At 47.1% G+C, this 17991-nt stretch overlaps 6 protein-coding genes across 6 annotated transcripts; 1 reads left to right on the top strand and 5 right to left on the bottom strand.

Moving 5' to 3' along the window:
• Positions 1-44: 44 nt before the first annotated feature.
• F4822DRAFT_427502 (uncharacterized protein) lies at positions 45-788 on the bottom strand (the record flags this gene model as incomplete). Its single annotated transcript, XM_051460755.1, has 2 exons — positions 45-674; positions 735-788. 2 exons carry the CDS (start codon positions 786-788, stop codon positions 45-47), a joined length of 684 nt encoding a protein of 227 aa, XP_051317420.1.
• Positions 789-1514: 726 nt separating this feature from the next.
• Positions 1515-2591, bottom strand: F4822DRAFT_442560 (WD40-repeat-containing domain protein). The gene is made up of 4 exons (XM_051463001.1): positions 2384-2591; positions 2276-2324; positions 1941-2223; positions 1515-1795 (listed from the first exon to the last, which is right to left on the bottom strand). The coding sequence occupies exons 1-4, from the start codon at positions 2512-2514 to the stop codon at positions 1674-1676; spliced, it is 585 nt and encodes a 194-aa protein (XP_051317419.1). The 5' UTR covers positions 2515-2591; the 3' UTR covers positions 1515-1673.
• A 5137-nt stretch (positions 2592-7728) lies between these two features.
• Positions 7729-9691, bottom strand: F4822DRAFT_192201 (cytochrome P450). Its single transcript, XM_051453575.1, has 3 exons — positions 8518-9691; positions 8044-8464; positions 7729-7987 (listed from the first exon to the last, which is right to left on the bottom strand). The coding sequence occupies exons 1-3, from the start codon at positions 9513-9515 to the stop codon at positions 7772-7774; spliced, it is 1635 nt and encodes a 544-aa protein (XP_051317418.1). The 5' UTR covers positions 9516-9691; the 3' UTR covers positions 7729-7771.
• Positions 9692-10604: 913 nt separating this feature from the next.
• Positions 10605-13092, bottom strand: F4822DRAFT_397378 (SGS-domain-containing protein). The gene is made up of 2 exons (XM_051457611.1): positions 11617-13092; positions 10605-11554 (listed from the first exon to the last, which is right to left on the bottom strand). Exons 1-2 carry the CDS (start codon positions 12711-12713, stop codon positions 11005-11007), a joined length of 1647 nt encoding a protein of 548 aa, XP_051317417.1. The 5' UTR covers positions 12714-13092; the 3' UTR covers positions 10605-11004.
• Positions 13093-13424: 332 nt separating this feature from the next.
• F4822DRAFT_397376 (terpene synthase) lies at positions 13425-16070 on the bottom strand. The gene is made up of 3 exons (XM_051457610.1): positions 15691-16070; positions 13896-15608; positions 13425-13833 (listed from the first exon to the last, which is right to left on the bottom strand). Exons 1-3 carry the CDS (start codon positions 15898-15900, stop codon positions 13543-13545), a joined length of 2214 nt encoding a protein of 737 aa, XP_051317416.1. The 5' UTR covers positions 15901-16070; the 3' UTR covers positions 13425-13542.
• A 345-nt stretch (positions 16071-16415) lies between these two features.
• On the top strand, positions 16416-17966 carry F4822DRAFT_427497 (DNA topoisomerase IV, alpha subunit; the record flags this gene model as incomplete). The annotated part of the gene is made up of 7 exons (XM_051460754.1): positions 16416-16632; positions 16688-16754; positions 16830-16938; positions 16991-17077; positions 17139-17219; positions 17269-17340; positions 17397-17966. 7 exons carry the CDS (start codon positions 16416-16418, stop codon positions 17964-17966), a joined length of 1203 nt encoding a protein of 400 aa, XP_051317415.1.
• Between the last annotated feature and the right edge of the window lie 25 nt (positions 17967-17991).

Below are 17991 nucleotides of genomic sequence, written 5' to 3'. Positions count from 1 at the left end.
ACCACCATTCGCATTAGTTTGATCGTTTTGATGGATTGACGTCTTTAGCCTAGAGACCATACTCTACGATCCTTCAACTCTTCAAATTTCTCCGTAGAAACACCCCGCACGAGCAATTGCAACTCCTTCCCCGCGCGCCTCTCGCCGTCCTCAACAGCTCGATCTACCTCAACCTCCCAAAAGCCGGTCTTCGGATCGTAGTTACTACTAGGTTTTGCCCATTTCCATATAGGCTTGTGCGTGTCATCGCCAACAAGCCCTTCCACGGTATCGCTCAGTACAGGGATAGCGAAGACCTGTATAACGGGGCCATTGTGGGTGGACGGATGTTGCGGTGCCGTGGAGAGACGCGCAATAATCTCCGAAGAGAGCTCGCTGTCGCAGCTGACGTTATCAAGTAGCGATGAAAAGAATTGTAATGCTATCCTCGTCGGGTCATCGTCTGTGGCGGGCGGTGCAAAGGTGCCGAGATTACGGAAGCCGCGGATAAGCTGCATGCTACTCGGGTCGAGATTGGTAGGTATCGCGATATGAGTATTACTTTCTGATGATATTTTGACAGTGTCAGATGATGGTGACCAGTAGTGCAGCGTGGTGGAAGATTGCGATCGAACCGCCAGCAAGGTGTGTGTATGGGTACAGATTTTCAGGTCTGTATCCGGAAGTGGATTCGGCTGTGCGAAAAGTGCGTGAGTTTGGAGCCGGGGTCAACGTGATCAGACATGCACACTTACATTCTCACTTTGCTGGGGACTCTTGAGTCCAGGGTATGGTGGAGGTGCCTCCATCGTGGGCTAGCGACGAGAATGAGATGAAGTTTAGGTTTTCTGAGGGACAAACATAATCCTGTCTCACCTGAAATAAGAGTAGGTAACACGAGAAACGCCTCAATACGTCAGTCGCCTACAACCACACCCCCTGAGCCATAAAATTAACACGCCTCCAACTGAAGATCCAATGAAAGAAGAAATTTATAGCCTGTGTGGCGTGCACCAACAAAATGCACCTAAATAATCGGAAGCGGGGGCTGCCAAGATAACTCTGTCGTCCCCTTTTCCCGTTCTTAGAATGCTGCTAATTCAGCCCTACACATTCTACCAGGATGCCAACCAAAGTTCCAACAGAATCCTTGTAAGGCGTTCTTACGTGCCGATCTTACTAATCTCAGGGCCCAGCATTTAGAGAATCATATCTGAGGTGTCTAGGTGACGTTACCTTTCGAAAAATATTTCCTATTTTAGCCGTCAGTGATAATGGCATCCCATCCCCAAAGCCACTTAGGTAACCACCTAGTAGGGGAGGTAATACATGTAGGCCTACACATAAAATATTATCACTCGATTATAGCGCTAAGCTTTTCGGAGAAGAATACGAAGGCGAAAGCAAAGACCACCAAGAGTGGGTCCCGTACAAACCAATCACAGTTAATTACCGGACCTCTGAATAGGGGCATAGCATATGAGAGGAGCGATTGAAGGATGATCGCTCGCGCATTTGTCCCCGATATATTAAGACTTAAACTTCTTTCTAAATTTACAATTCGATTCAAAGATTAGCTAATGTATAGTGGAGTTCCTACCACCAGCTTTGAAAACCTATTTGGACAAATGATTCTCTAATACCCGGGTAGAGGACGAGGACCAGATTGGCTTTAGATACTTGACACAAACCCCTTAGACTACTAAGCGGTAGGACCAGATACGTGCCCTCTTGTCGCCACCAGCCGTCGCAAAAACCCCGCCAACTGGGCTTACCTCTACAGAGTCCAGACGAGCGAGTAGACATACCTTGTATCCTTGAAAAGTCTTAGTACATTTAATACTCTTCATATCCATAGGGTTAGGAGATTCCTATGTCTTGATAATGCGATCGAGACTACTAATATATAGTTTCGTCCCGTCTAACAAGAAAATTATAGAGTATATATCTTCTGTGTCTACGAAGCCGACTTATAAGACAGCCAGCATGGGTCTCCCAGATATACACAAGACTTCCTGTTGAGCCAGCAGCCACGTAGTTGATGTTTGGCGAGATGGGAATACTCATAATGCTGTTATCAGCGTTGAGTGTTGAAGCCCGATCGTCGTACGCATTCCATAATCGGACCATCCTGTCAGAACAAGAACCAATCAAACTCCCGTCTCTAGCAGATTCGATGGCACAAATTTCCCCATTATGACCAGTAAAAGTTCTCTGAACAGTTCTGTTTTCTAAGTCCCAGGCCTTGTATACCTAGTAAGCAAAGTGAACCCCCATAGGAGACATGTAAACTCACCCTCAGTATTTTATCCTCAGCTCCCGTAGCAATAGATTTATCGTTGGGGCTGAATACAGAAAGTCTACATCCAACGTGCGGAGAGTGGTCGCATTAAATATAGCGTACCAATCATCACCAGTCTTTTTGGCATGGCCGGAAACTTCATTGGGATTAAGCTCCGCAAGGGCGATGTTCTGAACGCGCCTCGCAATTATAGGACGTAGCAGTTCAATGAAATCTGCGTGGTCCTGATTCATAACGCTTTGAAGGACGTCCTTGTCAGTTACGTCATGCTGCAAGAGATACTGGACAACATCAAGCTTTCCTCGAATACAGGCATAACTAAATGGTGTCGCTATAGCGTCAGGGTTTGAGTCGTTATGGTAACACGTAGGGGGTTTTAAGGGGCGCAGATGAGTTCGGATTTCCCCTCTCTCAAACGATAATTTGACGGTATGCCGCATTAACTGAAGATCGCAATGGCAAAGGCATCCTCCATCAAATGGAGTGGTGCCGTCTAGTACTACCTAAGACGAAGGTACATGATCCACCCATGCATCTCTTTAGCTATAAAAATTTTTAATAATTATCAAACTATAGCTCATTGGATCAGAAATTCTAAGCAACTTCATGTAGTGTCAAATATTCATACAAAAAGGAGGTGGTGTCTTATAGGTACTCCTATACAGAATAAACTTGAGGATTTAACCTCTCTTGCTCAACTCCTTCGACTTACGCCACTGCCAGATAAAGTAGACTTTGAAAAGCATATCATAAGCTCGCTCTCGGGTGGTGGACCTAACTTCGCGAAGCCTCTTCGGGCGTATCTAGAGGCTTATTGTATACGGAGAAGTGATACATGTCTCACCCTACCTCCCACCCGGTTGATGAATGTTCGGCTTCAATTCTCATGTGACGAAGAACGCCTACATTGTCTGCTTTTAGAGAATATAAGGAAGTAAATGGACTCTTTTGTCAGCAAAGGGGAAACGTCGAAAAGCAATATGCGCAGGCTCTGCAATCATGGAACTTTTGGTATCAAAACCATCGATCGCTCTATTAAAGAGCTTTATGCAGAATATGACTGCGAGCGCTGCTCCTCTATGAGCGAAAATAGCCTTGCCTCTTTGAGCCACAGCCTGTCTTGCCTTCAATGTAGACGACTGCTAGACTGCCAAACCTTCTCCCCAGCCAAATTGATAAGATCAAGACCCCCGAAGAAGTAGTGCAAAATCGGGCTCTACCGGCAGTCCCGTATGATGGCGTCTCGACGAAACTAAACGCCGTAGCAGAAAATTCGAAACGAAATGAACCAGAGGACAAGAGGTGAGAGAAAGCAACACGTCAAGAGACATTGCATTGACCTTATTAGTATTGTGTTCTCTTGTTGGATATCGACACTAGATATTATTTCCAGTCTCGAGACTACAAAACATTCCATATCGCCAAATAGATGGTCGGGTAAATTATACACAGAGATCTATGCACCTTGAGGCTTTCAAAGAGGATCCCCAAGCCCCTGTCCTGCTTATGTCCATCGGGACCGGCAGTTGGGTAAGGCTCCTATCCCCAAGGAGAAAAGAAAAGGGAACAGCTGCGTCCTCCAGCTCGAAAACTAAGCTGCAGATTAAATCTCGCCATTGCCAATCAGGTGCATATCGTGGAACCGCAATGGAACCCAGCCCTAGAGGAGCAAGCAATTGCCCGGGCCGTTCGAATGGGGCAGACCCGAGAGGTCACAGTTTTCAGATATGTAGAAGTAACCATTGAACAGGTATACGACTCAAACGACCGTGCCTAGCACACCCAGCTACACATCAACTAACGATTTCCAGAACATAGTTAACCTTCAAGAAAAGAAGAAGCGTCTTGCAAAGTTTACATTTGACTCCGGGATGGGAGAAACCCCTTTCGACATGCGAGGAAAAGGTCGTGCCCCCAATGCCATTATGTCGCATAACACAAGATATAGTCTTTTAATCAAGAAGAATAACACCCCAAGCCAATTATTGCCCCCGAACTCCAAAGAAGATAGCATCATTAATCACGATTATACTTAATCCGAGGGAAGAGATGCGGGCACGTGGCTGGGCCATCTAGGCTACGTGAGTAAAGCCACGGGTCCATCATGCTTTCTCTTCAATGGCATCGGTAATAAATAAAACCCCGGCACTGGTTGTGCTGTTCTCTGATGAAATCCTCGGGAGCCCAGCCAATAAGGTACGACTAGAAACACCAATCGGGACTCAAATCTATGATATTCTGTGTCATTCAAGAACTAGAAAGCTCGTCCGAAGTGTAATCGACGTCTGTGCCGCGGTCACATCGTTCGAGCTAACGTCGTTCTCTCGTCACGCCTTCGCCCCAAACTCTGTTCCGAAGGATCATGGCAATTCCAGCCCCTTTTGTCATGACTATAGCAGAAACTCGAAAATATCCACCAATGACTCGTTCAGAAATTAAAATATCTCGAGGGGCCGCAGCTTGGCTACGACGTAGCCTTGGCGAAGCACGAGTCGACATACCGCACGGTCCTGCCGGCAGTATATATGCCTCAGCAACATGCAAGTTCACCGAATTAACGTTCAATAGGGAGCCGTGGTAACAGAAGCACATCCAGACACTGCCGTGCTATGCACCTCTCGCCTCAGTTGCTTACGTCGCACAATCCTCTCAGCTGTCACAATGTGATTGTCATCCCATTAAAGACCGAGCACTGCTCCCCAGTAATGTTCTTCACGGTAGCTGAAACTCGGCACATATATGCAGCGGACTTTACACATTCCCGGCCGAAGCTGTGGCCAAGCTAGAGTCTAGAAGGGACTATTGTCAAAGCGAATCGTACATCTGTCAAGAATTAGCCTAACTATGCCCAGCCCTGTATCCTTGGCAGGATATGAAAATGGCATTCCCGGCTCTTGAATGAGTTCCCGGAACAAGGTAGATAAGTCCCGAGAATTGGTGCCAAGCCCAGGCTTCCCCTGGGAAAAAAGTTTCCAGAAGATATCGATGGCCCCACAACATCATGCTCTTCCTTAGACGAGAATCCACGAGGAATAGTAGTTGTTAGCATAAGCCCATGCAGCCTCTAAGTATTTGCTAGTAAAGAAATGAGGCTGGTACTTCCGGTTTCAGCTAACAGGCTTGAAATCCCTTGAAAATCGCGCTTTTTACTCTTGTTCTTAGAGCCTACCTTAGCAACGGCTCACATAAGCCACTTACTCTAGCTGCCCAGCTCTCCGGTATCTGTTAATTAGCCATGATAATATGAATTCCGGTCCAGATTTCGTAGATCCCTTCTAGGCTCCTCTGACTTGCAGGTGGCAATTCAAGCTGTGGGTCAATAGACCACCTGAACCGGCCCCGCCCACACACCAACGGCGAGATTGTAGAGCATAGGGTAGTTGCGGGTGAAGCGGGAACTTTCGCCATCCCTTTTCTCTAGGCAATCATCGGGCTCTTGGCCGTGCTAACAGGCCGCTAGACCCGTACTTCCGGCTTATAGGCGTCTGCCCTCACACCCCGATGCGTAGACTCAGCTCCTAGGTGGGCATGAACACGGAACACGAGAGACATTAAAATAACAGCTCGTACTTCCGTATTCGAATCAGCGCCTACGCAACATGCCGGTATACATTCGTACATCCCTTGGAACCACTCGGCTACGCTCCGGTTTATGCAACTCGTGACAGTTCACCTGCAAGCACCAGCTTTGTCTCATACCGATAGTGATGAACGTCGCAGCCCGGGGAATAGGTTTGTTACCACGGGATGTTCATGCTCATCAAGTGTTATTGTTCGCCCGACCATCGAATCGACCTAGTATGCCACACCGTCTCTCGGTTCCGACGCAGGAATTTTCGAGGATGCACATTATCGAGCTGTCGAGTCGACGGAGGAGGATGTCGGCGAAGCGAATCTCGCCATTATCGTGCGAGAGGAGTTGGGTGGATACGGCGGGATCCGTTGGGAACGTTGCACACCGGCGGGCTTGTAACACTGCATAACCCCGCTCACGAGCGTCCGAGGGCGACGCGTCACGAAGGATTATATGCGAATTGTTGAGACATGAAGCGACGGTTGGTAGGTGACAAGGTTAGCGATGCCTACATGAGCCTGTCATTTTCGTCACATCCTTTGTGGGATGCGGTGTAAGCTAACACGAACCAACTCGTTATTAACTAACAGGCGTCGTTGAAGAGATATTAGCAAATTTGTCATGTTTTCTCTAAAACGACGCCCCCCTAATATATACTGAGGCTGCATCATGTATGCAAGCACTATATATACCCTGTCCAGATAAGATCGTGCGTCTTGTTGAATGGGTGGGACAGCCCTAGGTACTGGCATGTATCATGTATAGGTGGTTGGTGGTCGAGATTCGGATAAATAGACTCTTGGCTCTCTTCTTTTCGCTCGTCTCAAAGGTGCCCAGGACCAACTTCGGCGGCTCTGCGCAGAATCACCCGGGTATGAAGACCGTTACAACGTGACACAGCACAGCGTCGTGAGGGACCAGCCCTTGGCATCTTATAAATCGAAGAGGCTCTTCACATGTCGCATTTGTCAGATCCTCAGATCGACATCTGTTCTCCGAATATCGGTGGAAAAATTAGATGCGTCCAGGTAAATTCGATCCGAGCTCGTTGAAACAACCAACCGAAGGGACGAGAAAAAAATTATTGAGCAGAAAAACAATTATTCAGAAATCGTAAGCAGCTTGGTTACGTAATCCAAGACACCCGTCGAATTATGTAATAATCAAATCCAATAACAATGCTTGACTATGATTAGCTAAGCTAAAAAAATTGTTGAATGAGGGGGTGGCTTGAAATGTGAAGTCATGAAGCGAAGACGATCATCACGATAGTTTTATACCTCAAGTTCATGTAAGGGTCGAGCAAACTTAGCCAACTTTGACCTAGTCAGGTCTCTTTCCATATCCATGGTAACGAGTCAATCGACTAGATTAGAAATAGTAAGCTCTAATTTGTTCAAGTCTCCAATTGCACCATCACGATATTCCATATTTGGAAAGTGAAAAGACTGTAGTCGCATTGATTTTGTCGAACAAAGTCATAATACAGTAAGCAATCTACCAAACAAGTTTCTACCCTCATGGTATATATACCTCTTATAACAAGCTTCTCTCCACGAGCAAGTGTGTGTGTACACCTCTCCCATCTACATCCGCCGCACTTATAAACAGATGACTTCAAAAAAATGAAGAATAAAAAACAACAAGATGAACGCTGTGTAAAATGGTATGCACATGCTGCCAGAGAAACAATCCCATCGACCAACCCATCAATCAATCAATCATCCAATCAAGCAAGACAGCATTAAAGCCCATTTTCGTAAACCGGGAGCCCAGCTCTAACTACAACAACGCCGCGCCGCCGGTGAACCGTCCCCGATACTATTATTAATTAAATAGCATCATTAATAATTGTTTAATAAAACAACCGAAGAGAGAGAGATATTCTTAAAGAAAGAAAAATCTCATTTTCGCACTTATGATTGCGCGATAGCTTCCTTTTCAGCCTTCTGCTTCCGCGAGATGAACACTTCGAGGCCCTCTTGGACCACGAAGAAGGTCGCCTTGGCCTTGAGTTCCCGCCCGGGGTAGGCCAATTCAAAGTCGAAGTCTCGCAGTAGGCGTGGGATCACCTTGTTGATCTCCAACAGCGCCAGGTTTCGGCCAATGCAGACGTGGGCACCACCACCGAACTATTTCCCAGTATTAGTATTTGATAATCAATAGTATTGCTTTATAGAATACGTACCTGGAACATGTATCGCTCCATAACTTTAGCGTTCTCCGGGTCCTCGAGCCAGCGCTCAGGACGGTAGAAGTCAGCGTCTTCGCCGAAGATGGCCTTGTCGCGGTGTAGGACCCAGCCGTTGAGAGCGAGTCGGGTGCCGCCGGGAAGGTGGCGACCTTCGACCTCAATACCCTCAGCGGGCACGTATCGTGTAATGTTAACACCGACCGCGGGTCGCATGCGCATCGATTCCTTTAAGCATGCCTGGAAGTAGGGCAAGTTCTGCGCCTCGGTCCATTGGACGTTGCCTTGGGATTGGATAGTTCCGTCCTTCGCCGCCTGGTCAATCTCCGCTACCAACCTCGATATTACACGAGGTACCGATAGTGCGTGCCAGAAGAAGGATTGCATCGTCGAAGCCGTCGAGTCAGATCCAGCGAAACTATTTCTTATTAGCTAACGAACAAGCATGTGTGACACAGGTAAATCACTCACATAGCACCATGCGCCACAGCGAAAATGTCGCCCTCATGGAACTTAACCTTGTCCTTCAAGTGGCCCCTAATCAATGAAGACAGAAGATCTTCACGACCATCACCACCAGCACCCTTTCCATCACGGTCAACCTCGAAGGGGCGACGCTTCTTCATTTCCTCCCGGGCAATGCGAGTGATCAGCGCATTCTCAGGGTTGAAAGCCGGGATAATTTTCCAAAGCGGGTTTCGCCTTAACAAGCAATCGATCTCCGGGATCTGGCCCACGATACCGTTATACTTCTGGCTGTTATCAATCGTCTTAATAGCGTCTTCCTTATCGACACCAGCAGCCAAGAATCCAAAAGATCGACCGAAAGCCACTTCACCAAGCACATCGAAGGCAAAGAAGTGCAGCCAGTCACCAAGGTTAACAATCGGATTACGTCCAGGAAGACCCGCCTGTTGGAACCCAGGGATCGCGGTATCAGGGCAGAACTGATCAAGACGGGAAACGAGGAAATCGATCGTGTCGTCGATGAAAGGGCTAAGCTGGCGCATAGCAGCCATCGAGTACGGGACATTAGCGACCTTCTTCTTCATAGCGTGGACATCCTCGCGGATCTCAGTAAAGATATCCGGGTTCTCAGGGGGTGGGAAGACCGAGTAAAAGTCCGTCTTGTAGAAGCGTTTTCCGGCTGAGAGGATGTTGCGGGCGACCGCGGGCGAGGAGAACGAGAGTTCGTTGGGTGCGATGCGTACTACGGGGCCATACTTCCGGTGGAGCGCTAGGTGGTCCAGATGCGTCCGCTCTGAGGCCGTGGAAATGACTTTCCAGAGGCGCGAGAATGAAGCTAGGAATGGGCCTGGGTACTCGCGTAGTGGTGAAGCATATCGCTTATATACCAGTCGGACGACTAGGAGTAGCGGTATCAAGAGATACCACTGCTCTTTGAAGATTGTCCATGCCGAATGCAGGAACAGGCGAGTAGGAGAGATGGTATTCTCATCGGAGCTCATGGTGAAGACTCTCTTCTAAGAAGAGATATATATACTTATGAAAAAGATGTATATATAGAAGTCTTTCTATGAGCTTGTATGGAGATATGTCGGTCTTGGAGACTTCTGCAGGAAGGATGTTGAGTATCCCTTGCACTTTGTTGCTATTCTTGCAACCACTCCTGTTGAAGGAGGACGGTCCGCGTGGGATTCAAATATAACCTTTCAAAAAATAGATGACAGCAAAGCCAGTGATGTCAAATCGTTGTTGATGAAGTAATGGATTAATCAGATTCATTAATCAGATCAGACAAAGGGTCCTCAACCAAGACCACCATCCCACCGTGGTCCAGATCTCAGGGCAATTTAGATATATGAAATACTCGTCAGTACCTTGCTTCCAAGGTCGGGTAAATCCCATTTGCACGGCCCTTCGACGATGTTCGCCCGTTAGGCGATGTGCCTTCACTACAAAGATTACTCAAGCCATTATTAACCTCGGCGTGGACGTATCTAGCCAATCAGCGAATTGCCGACAGAACGATTATACCTTCACTGAGCACCTCAAACAAAGGCCTGGGCACCATGTGGAGAGTTCACGTTGGGGAATTGCGGGGAGAGAATCCACTATGCAAGGATAGTGAGCTGAGGTCTAAGAGTAACTAACGAAGAGGTAACGAGAAGGAAGCGTGTCGGCAACTGAAGTGAGACCGGCTGGACCTCGTAAGGATGGATAAGGGGTGTGTGATGGGCAGAATGGGGGCCAGGTAACAAGGGTGGCTAGATGGGGGGAGGGTCCAACGTCCACCTGCATCCATAAAAACCATGAGGATGACCCCGGGGGGCGGTCGTATAAGCTTGTTAAAACAAATGCCGGGGAAGCACTACGTAAAACGTGGTATCAATCTCCACACTCCTTAGCGACGCTTGGCACCGGGGCCGTGGTTATGGATGGGTAGGGTGGTGGTTATAAATATATGAACCGCCAATCATCACCCTTAGAAACGTCATCGTCTCTAATCCGAGTAAATCTGTGGCGATCCACTCACCTGGTTCGTTGGTAAGAACTAGTTATTCTAGTTAATGAAATTATGCAATGGTCCTGTAAGGTCTTGTGACATCGTGGGCATTTTCATTAACTATCTCACTACCCTAGACCTTTAACCGCGTTGGGTAGGTATATCCCGAAGAGGAACTAAAACTCGAAAGAAACCAACACGCGTTCCCGTCCTTAATCCTATTCCTTCGCGACGCCAGATAAGCTTAGACGCCCTCGTAAATTCGAAAGAGAGGGGAAGCCCTAAGCTAAAGCCATGATAGTCGTATAGACTGCATCAATAAGGACTAACCATTGGTATCATTCCGACCAACCGTGCATGCTTTTTTATCGTTCGCGCGTAGACGGAAAATAATAGAAAAATAAAGAAAAGAGAAAAGAAAAGGAAAATTGTGAGGTATGCAAGCCGATAAACATAGCTCTATGTGTTGTGGGTAGCCATGCACCGTAACATTAATCCCACTTCTTGGCCTCAGCACCATCGGGGGGCTGCGTCGTATAGGTCTTTTCGCTGGCCTCAGCCCAACTTGTACTCAACGACGTGCCATTGCTCTCGACATAACTTTTCATCATGGCTCGTCTCGTATCGGGATCCGCATCCTTGTAAAGCTTCTGAAAGAATGAGTTGACATCGCCCTCTTCTTTATCATCGTCGGCGTCAACATCCAGGCTATCCCAATTCACCGCTCCCTTCTTCGAAGAAGTGGGGTAAGCTGGGGCACTACTACCAGCGGCGGCCGAACCGGTTTTGCTGGCAATTGGGGTAGGCTGAACCGTAGGATTGTTGGCTTGCGTAAGACTACCCTTCGACTGGGTATGACCATTGGCGCCTTGCGAAACCGATGTATCCCCGGTTGCTGTGATCGGGATCTTAGGAGCATCTGTCGCGGCTGATACCTTGGACTTGTCGAGACGAGCCTGGAATGCACCTAAAATCGCGCTGTACCAAGCATCTCTATCTTCCCCGAAATCCGGAAGTTCAAGTTGCTCGGGATCAGTGTACCTATTGAGTGTTAGCGCAACAACTTCTACGGAAATATCTACAGAATCGGATTGGAAACTTACCCTAGACGGGAAACAAATTTGGTGAATTGTTCAAAAGAGGGATTCACCACCGTGACCCCCGCGATGTTGTTGAATCCGAAAATGAAATCTTGTTCCAACTTCGGCCATTTTCCTGGGGTTGCCTTCTTGAGGACTAGTTCGATCTTCATCGATTTGACTGTGTGTTTGGTCTCCTCAGGTTTAATCTTACCCCAGAGGTGGAGCCGAATGGATTCGGGACGTGGAGCCGGGATTGGACCCATAGTAACCTCATGATCTGTGGCCTCTACTGTAAAATGCTTTGGTTTGTCCTTAATAAAGAAATCAACGTGGAGGGTAGTATCTGTCTGGTAAAGACTCGATCTGATGCTATTCGCGGCATAGCGATCGACGAATAATTCCCAGATCGGCTTCCAAGAATCAGTCACGGAATACTCCTCAGAGACCTTACTTGCCGAGACGCTTAGACCGTCGTTGTCACTATCAACTTCGGCTTTGCCGGCGGAGCTGAGCTCGGAGGGTTTGGGGTACTTCTCCAGGCCAATGGTGACCTTGCGAGCGAGATCTCCAACGGGTAGATCCTCTAATCGGGTCAAAGCCTGGATACGCCATGAGAACGCTTGGTTTCGTAGAGAATTATCCTTAGATCTTCCACTAAGACCACCCATAGCAGCTGCGATACCATCACTCTTAGAAGGTTTGTTAGACTCTTTGACATCGGCGAGGCGAACTGTGTATTCTCTATTTTCGTTAACCTTATTCTGCTGACCGTCGTCCTCGGTAGCCTTAGCCTTGTCTAGGAGTCGAAGGGCCCAAAAGGCGACAATATCTGCATCGGCGTAGCGGCCAATACGGAATAGAGTGATAGCTCGTCGGACCTGAGCCTCCGCCATCTGATCTCGGTTGGCGCGTTGGAAGGCCACTTGTAAAGCCTGCTCGGCATCGTGGAGGGCGAGGTCTAGTTTATTGGTTCGGACATAGGCTTTAGATCGTTCGAGTAGCCAAAGAGGCGCGGGGCGTTCCTTGAGAGCTTGGGTAAGCTTTGAAATACCATCCTGGTAATCGCCGGCTGTCACAGCCTTAACGCCGTCGCTGGCGAGGATCTCGGGGGATGGCATTGTAACGATGCGCACCGATTGAAAATTGGATATTTCCTGATTGAACAATTATCCTATCGATATTTAAAACGCAAGTCAGCGTAAGATAACAAATAGGAATGTTGTTGTGCAACCAAGATAAGTCGAAAGTGGATGGTGATGGATGTGTGTGTGATTTATCTGATGATGTTTGGGAAGAGAAAGAAGGCAGAGGAAATGCAAGCCGACCAAATTACTATTTATATGCGTACCTAGGTATGTGAATAATTAGAGTTTATTACTTAGGGCATCTGAAGTCGCGACGCTTTGAAGATAGTTAAATTTACAGAAACAGCATTTATTGACGCTATCGTAGCTTCCTGTTTGCTCATTAAAGTTGGTGATCTGAGCTGCCTAGCATAGTGGCTGCATAGAAGCTACTAGTCACCTCATAATAGCATTGTTGGTGGGGTTAAAGGCTATTCTGCCGGAACTATTGAGGCACTAGGCGGTGAGAAGCTTTCATTAGTCAGAAATAAACTTACCGCCCGGAAGCTTGCCCTTCATTAAAGTTAATTAAGCCAGAGCTCTATACAGTGGGGAACTATGTAATGTAGGACGAAATACGTCAGTGCCTTTGAGTTTAATAAACAACGTAGCTGATATGATGTATCTAGGGACGTGATGTGAAATAGCTACACGTGTAGGGTGTGGTAGAAGATACCAAGCAGAGTAGGTGTTGGCAGACGCAATCACATCATACGTGACACTGTGAATTATATTAGGATTAATTGTGTATACTACTCTAAATCTATTCTCGCGTCGTTATCTTATGCGACAGTGCTTTATATCGTGAAGACTGACGAAACTATTATACTACTGTCTCATTAGGGTACTTCGCCGCAAACATTCCCAAGGCTTTCATCGTGAAGGTAAACTTGTAGTTTGGATATGAGATCATACAGCTCTTGTTGAACACACCTTCGATGGCCTCCTGTTTCCACTCACCATTCGGTCGCTGTCTACCCATGATGAGTTTGATGCCTTTTTTCAGAGGTTCGATGTCTGGATAATCCGCTTTCATCAAACCTATCAGAGCCCAAGCCGTCATTACAACTTGGGAGCCGGTCGGGTGTTCAGTATATATCATTCTTTCGCAAGACTATACAGAGGTTAGTTCAGACGTACTCTGAATGACTACCTCTCTAGATGGATTTAACTTACCCGATAGCTTTCTGACCACCCTCCATCTTCTCTCTGCTTAGAAATCAAGAAGTCACAGCCTTTCTTCGAATAAGAGCTGTTGCCGTATGTCTCACCAATGCTCTTCAAACTTTCTAGGGCAAACATAGTCGCATAGGTAAAGCAAATAGCCCAGTTGCCATACCATGATCCATCCGCTCGTTGAAGCGATTTAACAGCTTTAACGGATCGTCCAATAAAGCTCTTGATTTCCTGAGTCCTATAGTCAGGCCAGTGCTTCTGGAACAACGAGAGCGCAGTAACCACCGCAGTTGTACATTCCACATAATCGTATTCAACCATAATCTTGCCGAAAACCTCTGCCGCGTTCAACATTTCTAACAACTCGCTTCCCCGAGTCGGTTCATACGACGAGCAAGCACCTGACTTGTTCTGGTATGTTAAGAGAGTATCGATAGAGTCGAATATGCGCTGGTCGTCGAGGAGCTGAGGGTACCCTGGTGTCTTTTGAAGCAGTATGACAGACTTTAGTGCCTCGGAGATGCAGTCACAAACTGCATAACCCTGGTCTCTCGTACTGAAAGCCCAAGCTCCCTTTCGTTGTTGTCGGTAGCAAACTGCTTGATCTTTGCAATTCTCACGTATCTGCTGGTCATCAAGGAATGCCAACGCTTTTATCAACATCTGTTTCCAACGAGGATCCTTTTCGAGCCCTGCGTCAATTGCGACCTGTATGAGAAATGACGTATCCCAGCATTGTACCCCATTGGTACCGTTGCACATCATACCCTCTTGATTCATCCACATACTATCATCCAGTCTCTCGATATGTCTCCGGACCGTGTATGAACCTGGACCGTCGCGGATGTAACAGACGACGGTGTTCATAGCGGCATTTACAGGGGCTAGATCAGCAAAGTCTGTATTCGCATCCTCCATGTCAACGAGCTTACTGACCCAATCGTCAGCTTTTTCAGCCAGTCCTTTACTTCGGAGGTAAGGGTTCCAGATATTGACGAGGAACCAATTTGCAGTGTTGAGGAGCCATGATTTCGGGTGGTAGTTATCGAGGGGACATATGCTATTTCGATTGCCGACCCAATCAATTTTTTCCCAATCTTCCACAAATAATTCCTGCCTCAAGCCTCGAATGATATCGTCCTCTTTGCAGGTCCATTTCTTCGAGTAGATGTAGCTCATAGGAAGAAAAACTTGGCGCATATGAATCCACCATCTCCAAGGAGCAATTGGGACCCAATCAGGTAATAGCCATAACTCGGAAGGGACTGGGTTGACGATATCCCATTTGCAAACACCCAACACGCTCAGCCAGAATTTTGTCCAGTGAGGGGCACGTGTAACACCTCCAAGTTTGTGTAGCGTGCCTCGAGCCTTGACCATTACCGGGTGTTCGGGGTCGACACCGACAATGCGAAGAATCGTGTAACTGAACGCAGTTCCGAGTACAGTGCTCTCGCCCTCGATGTGTAGACCCCATCCGCCGTCTTCAGGGTGCGCTCTCGCAAATAGGTAGTTTTTGATTTCGGTAGCGGTATACCAAGGAATCGGTGTCTTCGTCACGTACCAGGTAATAACAATACCCGGTAACAGGAACATAGGTCCACCATATTCGCAACCCCATTGGCCGGAAGGTAATTGAAGTTTCTCGAAGAACGTGAGGCCATTGACGACGGAATCGAGGGGGTTTTGAGGTTCCGGTAAGTCAGGAAGTTCCTGCGAATAGGACAATGGTCAGTTATATAATCTAAGACATACGATCCTCTTGTACGCGGAGGTAATGGAATAAATTTCTAACAGTATCTAATCCCAAGTACCACCTGTCTGCATAACTCTGTGGCCATTCCTTCGCCGCTTCATCGTCTTCGAGATATTGCCAAATATGTCGTCCTCTTTCGTCTAACATGCGCCATCTCGTTATATCGGTCTTTTCTTCGAGTTTCGGTCGTTTCGTGGCTTTTTCGAGGCCCTCGTCACTGACGCGTTTCTTCGATCGAGTCGTCACCATCTTTCCAAACTACCATGGAGATGGCGAGTATATATAATTGGGAATATCGATTAAGAAGGGTATTGCAGGGGAAAGACAATAAGCTTATCTTGTGTTCGGAAACACGATTTCTTCCGAGTTTCCACATCCATTTCTGTCGAATGTTGAATTGTGGATATGTAAATAGGAGGTACTGTAGGAATTATTTCCATCCCCCATGCCCAAGCTACGGATTTTATTAAGTGGGTCTTTTCGCTCTCATTCTGTTAAGTGATTGGTGGGCTTATGCACGCCAAGCTATAATTACAGGGACCTGGTCCACTATTGACCGCTGTCTCCCGCCAGCTTCTCTTCTAGATGATAGCTAACACTCCTTCGTCACGAAGCTGCCGAGGTCAAAGTAGGCAATCACAACACTGCTTCAACTTACAACTTTAAATTAGTGCCATAATCAAGATGAATAAATTTTATTTAGCTTTCCCCTACCAAATTCACTCATTTTCAACACAAATGGATGGTAACATTGATTCGCGACGATGGATGAACAATCTATCAATTATGTCGCCTCTATCGGTAGCACACGAGGCGTCCACACCGATGCCCTCATATCTAGGATTGAGAATATCTTAGAAAATATTGTCGACGCACTTAGCGAAAATCGAGCTCTTACTATTCCCCTACGAAATCGACAGTCAGGCAATGAGGCATTGATCCGATTTCCAGCAAACACGGAAGCCGAAGTAAAGAAGTTCAGTGCGTTTATCACTTCTATCGAGGTCTAAGTCGCTCGTAACTCATATTATTGAAGCATGTCTTCTCCAAATTCTTCACATGTGTCACGAGGCGCTTATTTCCGGTCATATCATCACGAAGAGGTCCGCTCTTCCTTTTCTTACTGTTTTCTGAATCCACAAGTGCGGGTTCTAGTTACTCTACTAAAAATACAAAAGGAATATATATTATCAGAACCCAGATCTGTTCGGTAGCCAACAATATGTAGACAAACTGGTTGACGACATCGCCTTCACCTTTGGAGTTGGTAGAGATGCACTAAGTGTTGTATGTATCTTGCCCGCAATATGCGCTGAAATCCATACGCTAACCTCAGTAGGTGGCCGCATACAAAGGCCTTATCGCGGGTAGAACCGTCATCACATTAAAAACCAATTCCATACTCGATTGCAGCTCCGATGAAAACGTAAGGAGTTGATTTTCTCCGAAAGTGGCTGGCTTAGTGATGATCTGATCAATCTCACCAGGGTACCCTAATTCCGCAGTTCGATGCCATCCATAAGTTTGATATTGGTGAGGCGAAATGGGTACTGGTCATCGAAAAGGAGGTTGGCGCTTCCTTTAACGCCTTATTCTGATTTTCCTGACTTCTTTCAGGCTACTTTTCGCGGACTAGCAGCCTCTAAATACTTTGAGACTTCAACTGCAGGTGCGGGAATTCTCGTCACGGTAAGATATCGGCCGTGCCTGTACTACTGTGGCTTCAAGCCTCATAGTATTCGTAGGGCAAAGGTTATCCCGACCTTGTTACGCGTCAATTCCTCCACCGAGTTCACTCGTCTTTTCCTGAAGTTCCGATTTTCGCTCTCGTCGACTTCGACCCTAGTGGTATTGATATTATGCTCACCTATAAACGTGGGAGCCGGAGTCTCGGTCACGAAGAGAACGTCACAGTTCCGGGGCTTTCGTGGCTTGGGCCCAAAAGCTGTGACGTACTAGATTATGCCTACTACCGAAATCCGATAGATTCTCCTAGCCAGCCAAACATATCCACTCCTCCCTCCAGCCAAGAGTCATCATCATCTTCACATTCGAGCCACACATTATCCGCGGATGCGCTCGATGTTTCTTCCCATTTGACTTATCTGGACAGACGAAAGGTGGTCAATCTTCTGGCCAGACTCGATAGCGATGGAGGTCAAAACACAGATGAAGAGTGCTTAATGCACGAGCTGCAGCTAATGCTCATATTAAACCTTAAGGCCGAGATTCAAGCAGTAGATGATGCTGGAGATATGACTCGATGGTTGGACGAAAGACTAACGGAACAATTAGCTATCTCCGAAGTCAACTGAACTTAGGTTGGCCCATTGCGTTTCA

This window comes from Hypoxylon trugodes, assembly GCF_022578975.1.
Source record: "Hypoxylon trugodes strain CBS 135444 unplaced genomic scaffold F4822scaffold_3, whole genome shotgun sequence".
Taxonomy (NCBI): Eukaryota; Fungi; Ascomycota; class Sordariomycetes; order Xylariales; family Hypoxylaceae; genus Hypoxylon; species Hypoxylon trugodes.
This window is presented reverse-complemented; position numbering and strand designations above follow the sequence as displayed.

What these genes read in the sequence shown, in the direction of transcription:
- F4822DRAFT_442560 (XM_051463001.1), bottom strand. Translation starts at nt 2,514, where the DNA reads ATGAATCAGGACCACGCAGATTTCATTGAACTGCTACGTCCTATAATT. An exon ending in CTGAGGATAAAATACTGAGG is followed by an intron (nt 2,224 to 2,275) that starts GTGAGTTTACAT and finishes TAGGTATACAAG; the next exon opens with GCCTGGGACTTAGAAAACAG. An exon ending in CTGTCTTATAAGTCGGCTTC is followed by an intron (nt 1,796 to 1,940) that starts GTAGACACAGAA and finishes AGACTTTTCAAG; the next exon opens with GATACAAGGTATGTCTACTC.
- F4822DRAFT_397378 (XM_051457611.1), bottom strand. Translation starts at nt 12,713, where the DNA reads ATGCCATCCCCCGAGATCCTCGCCAGCGACGGCGTTAAGGCTGTGACA. An exon ending in AAATTTGTTTCCCGTCTAGG is followed by an intron (nt 11,555 to 11,616) that starts GTAAGTTTCCAA and finishes AACACTCAATAG; the next exon opens with GTACACTGATCCCGAGCAAC.
- F4822DRAFT_192201 (XM_051453575.1), bottom strand. Translation starts at nt 9,515, where the DNA reads ATGAGCTCCGATGAGAATACCATCTCTCCTACTCGCCTGTTCCTGCAT. An exon ending in GCTGTGGCGCATGGTGCTAT is followed by an intron (nt 8,465 to 8,517) that starts GTGAGTGATTTA and finishes AATAAGAAATAG; the next exon opens with TTTCGCTGGATCTGACTCGA. An exon ending in TGGAGCGATACATGTTCCAG is followed by an intron (nt 7,988 to 8,043) that starts GTACGTATTCTA and finishes ACTGGGAAATAG; the next exon opens with TTCGGTGGTGGTGCCCACGT.
- F4822DRAFT_397376 (XM_051457610.1), bottom strand. Translation starts at nt 15,900, where the DNA reads ATGGTGACGACTCGATCGAAGAAACGCGTCAGTGACGAGGGCCTCGAA. An exon ending in GGTACTTGGGATTAGATACT is followed by an intron (nt 15,609 to 15,690) that starts GTTAGAAATTTA and finishes TCCTATTCGCAG; the next exon opens with GAACTTCCTGACTTACCGGA. An exon ending in GGTGGTCAGAAAGCTATCGG is followed by an intron (nt 13,834 to 13,895) that starts GTAAGTTAAATC and finishes ACCTCTGTATAG; the next exon opens with TCTTGCGAAAGAATGATATA.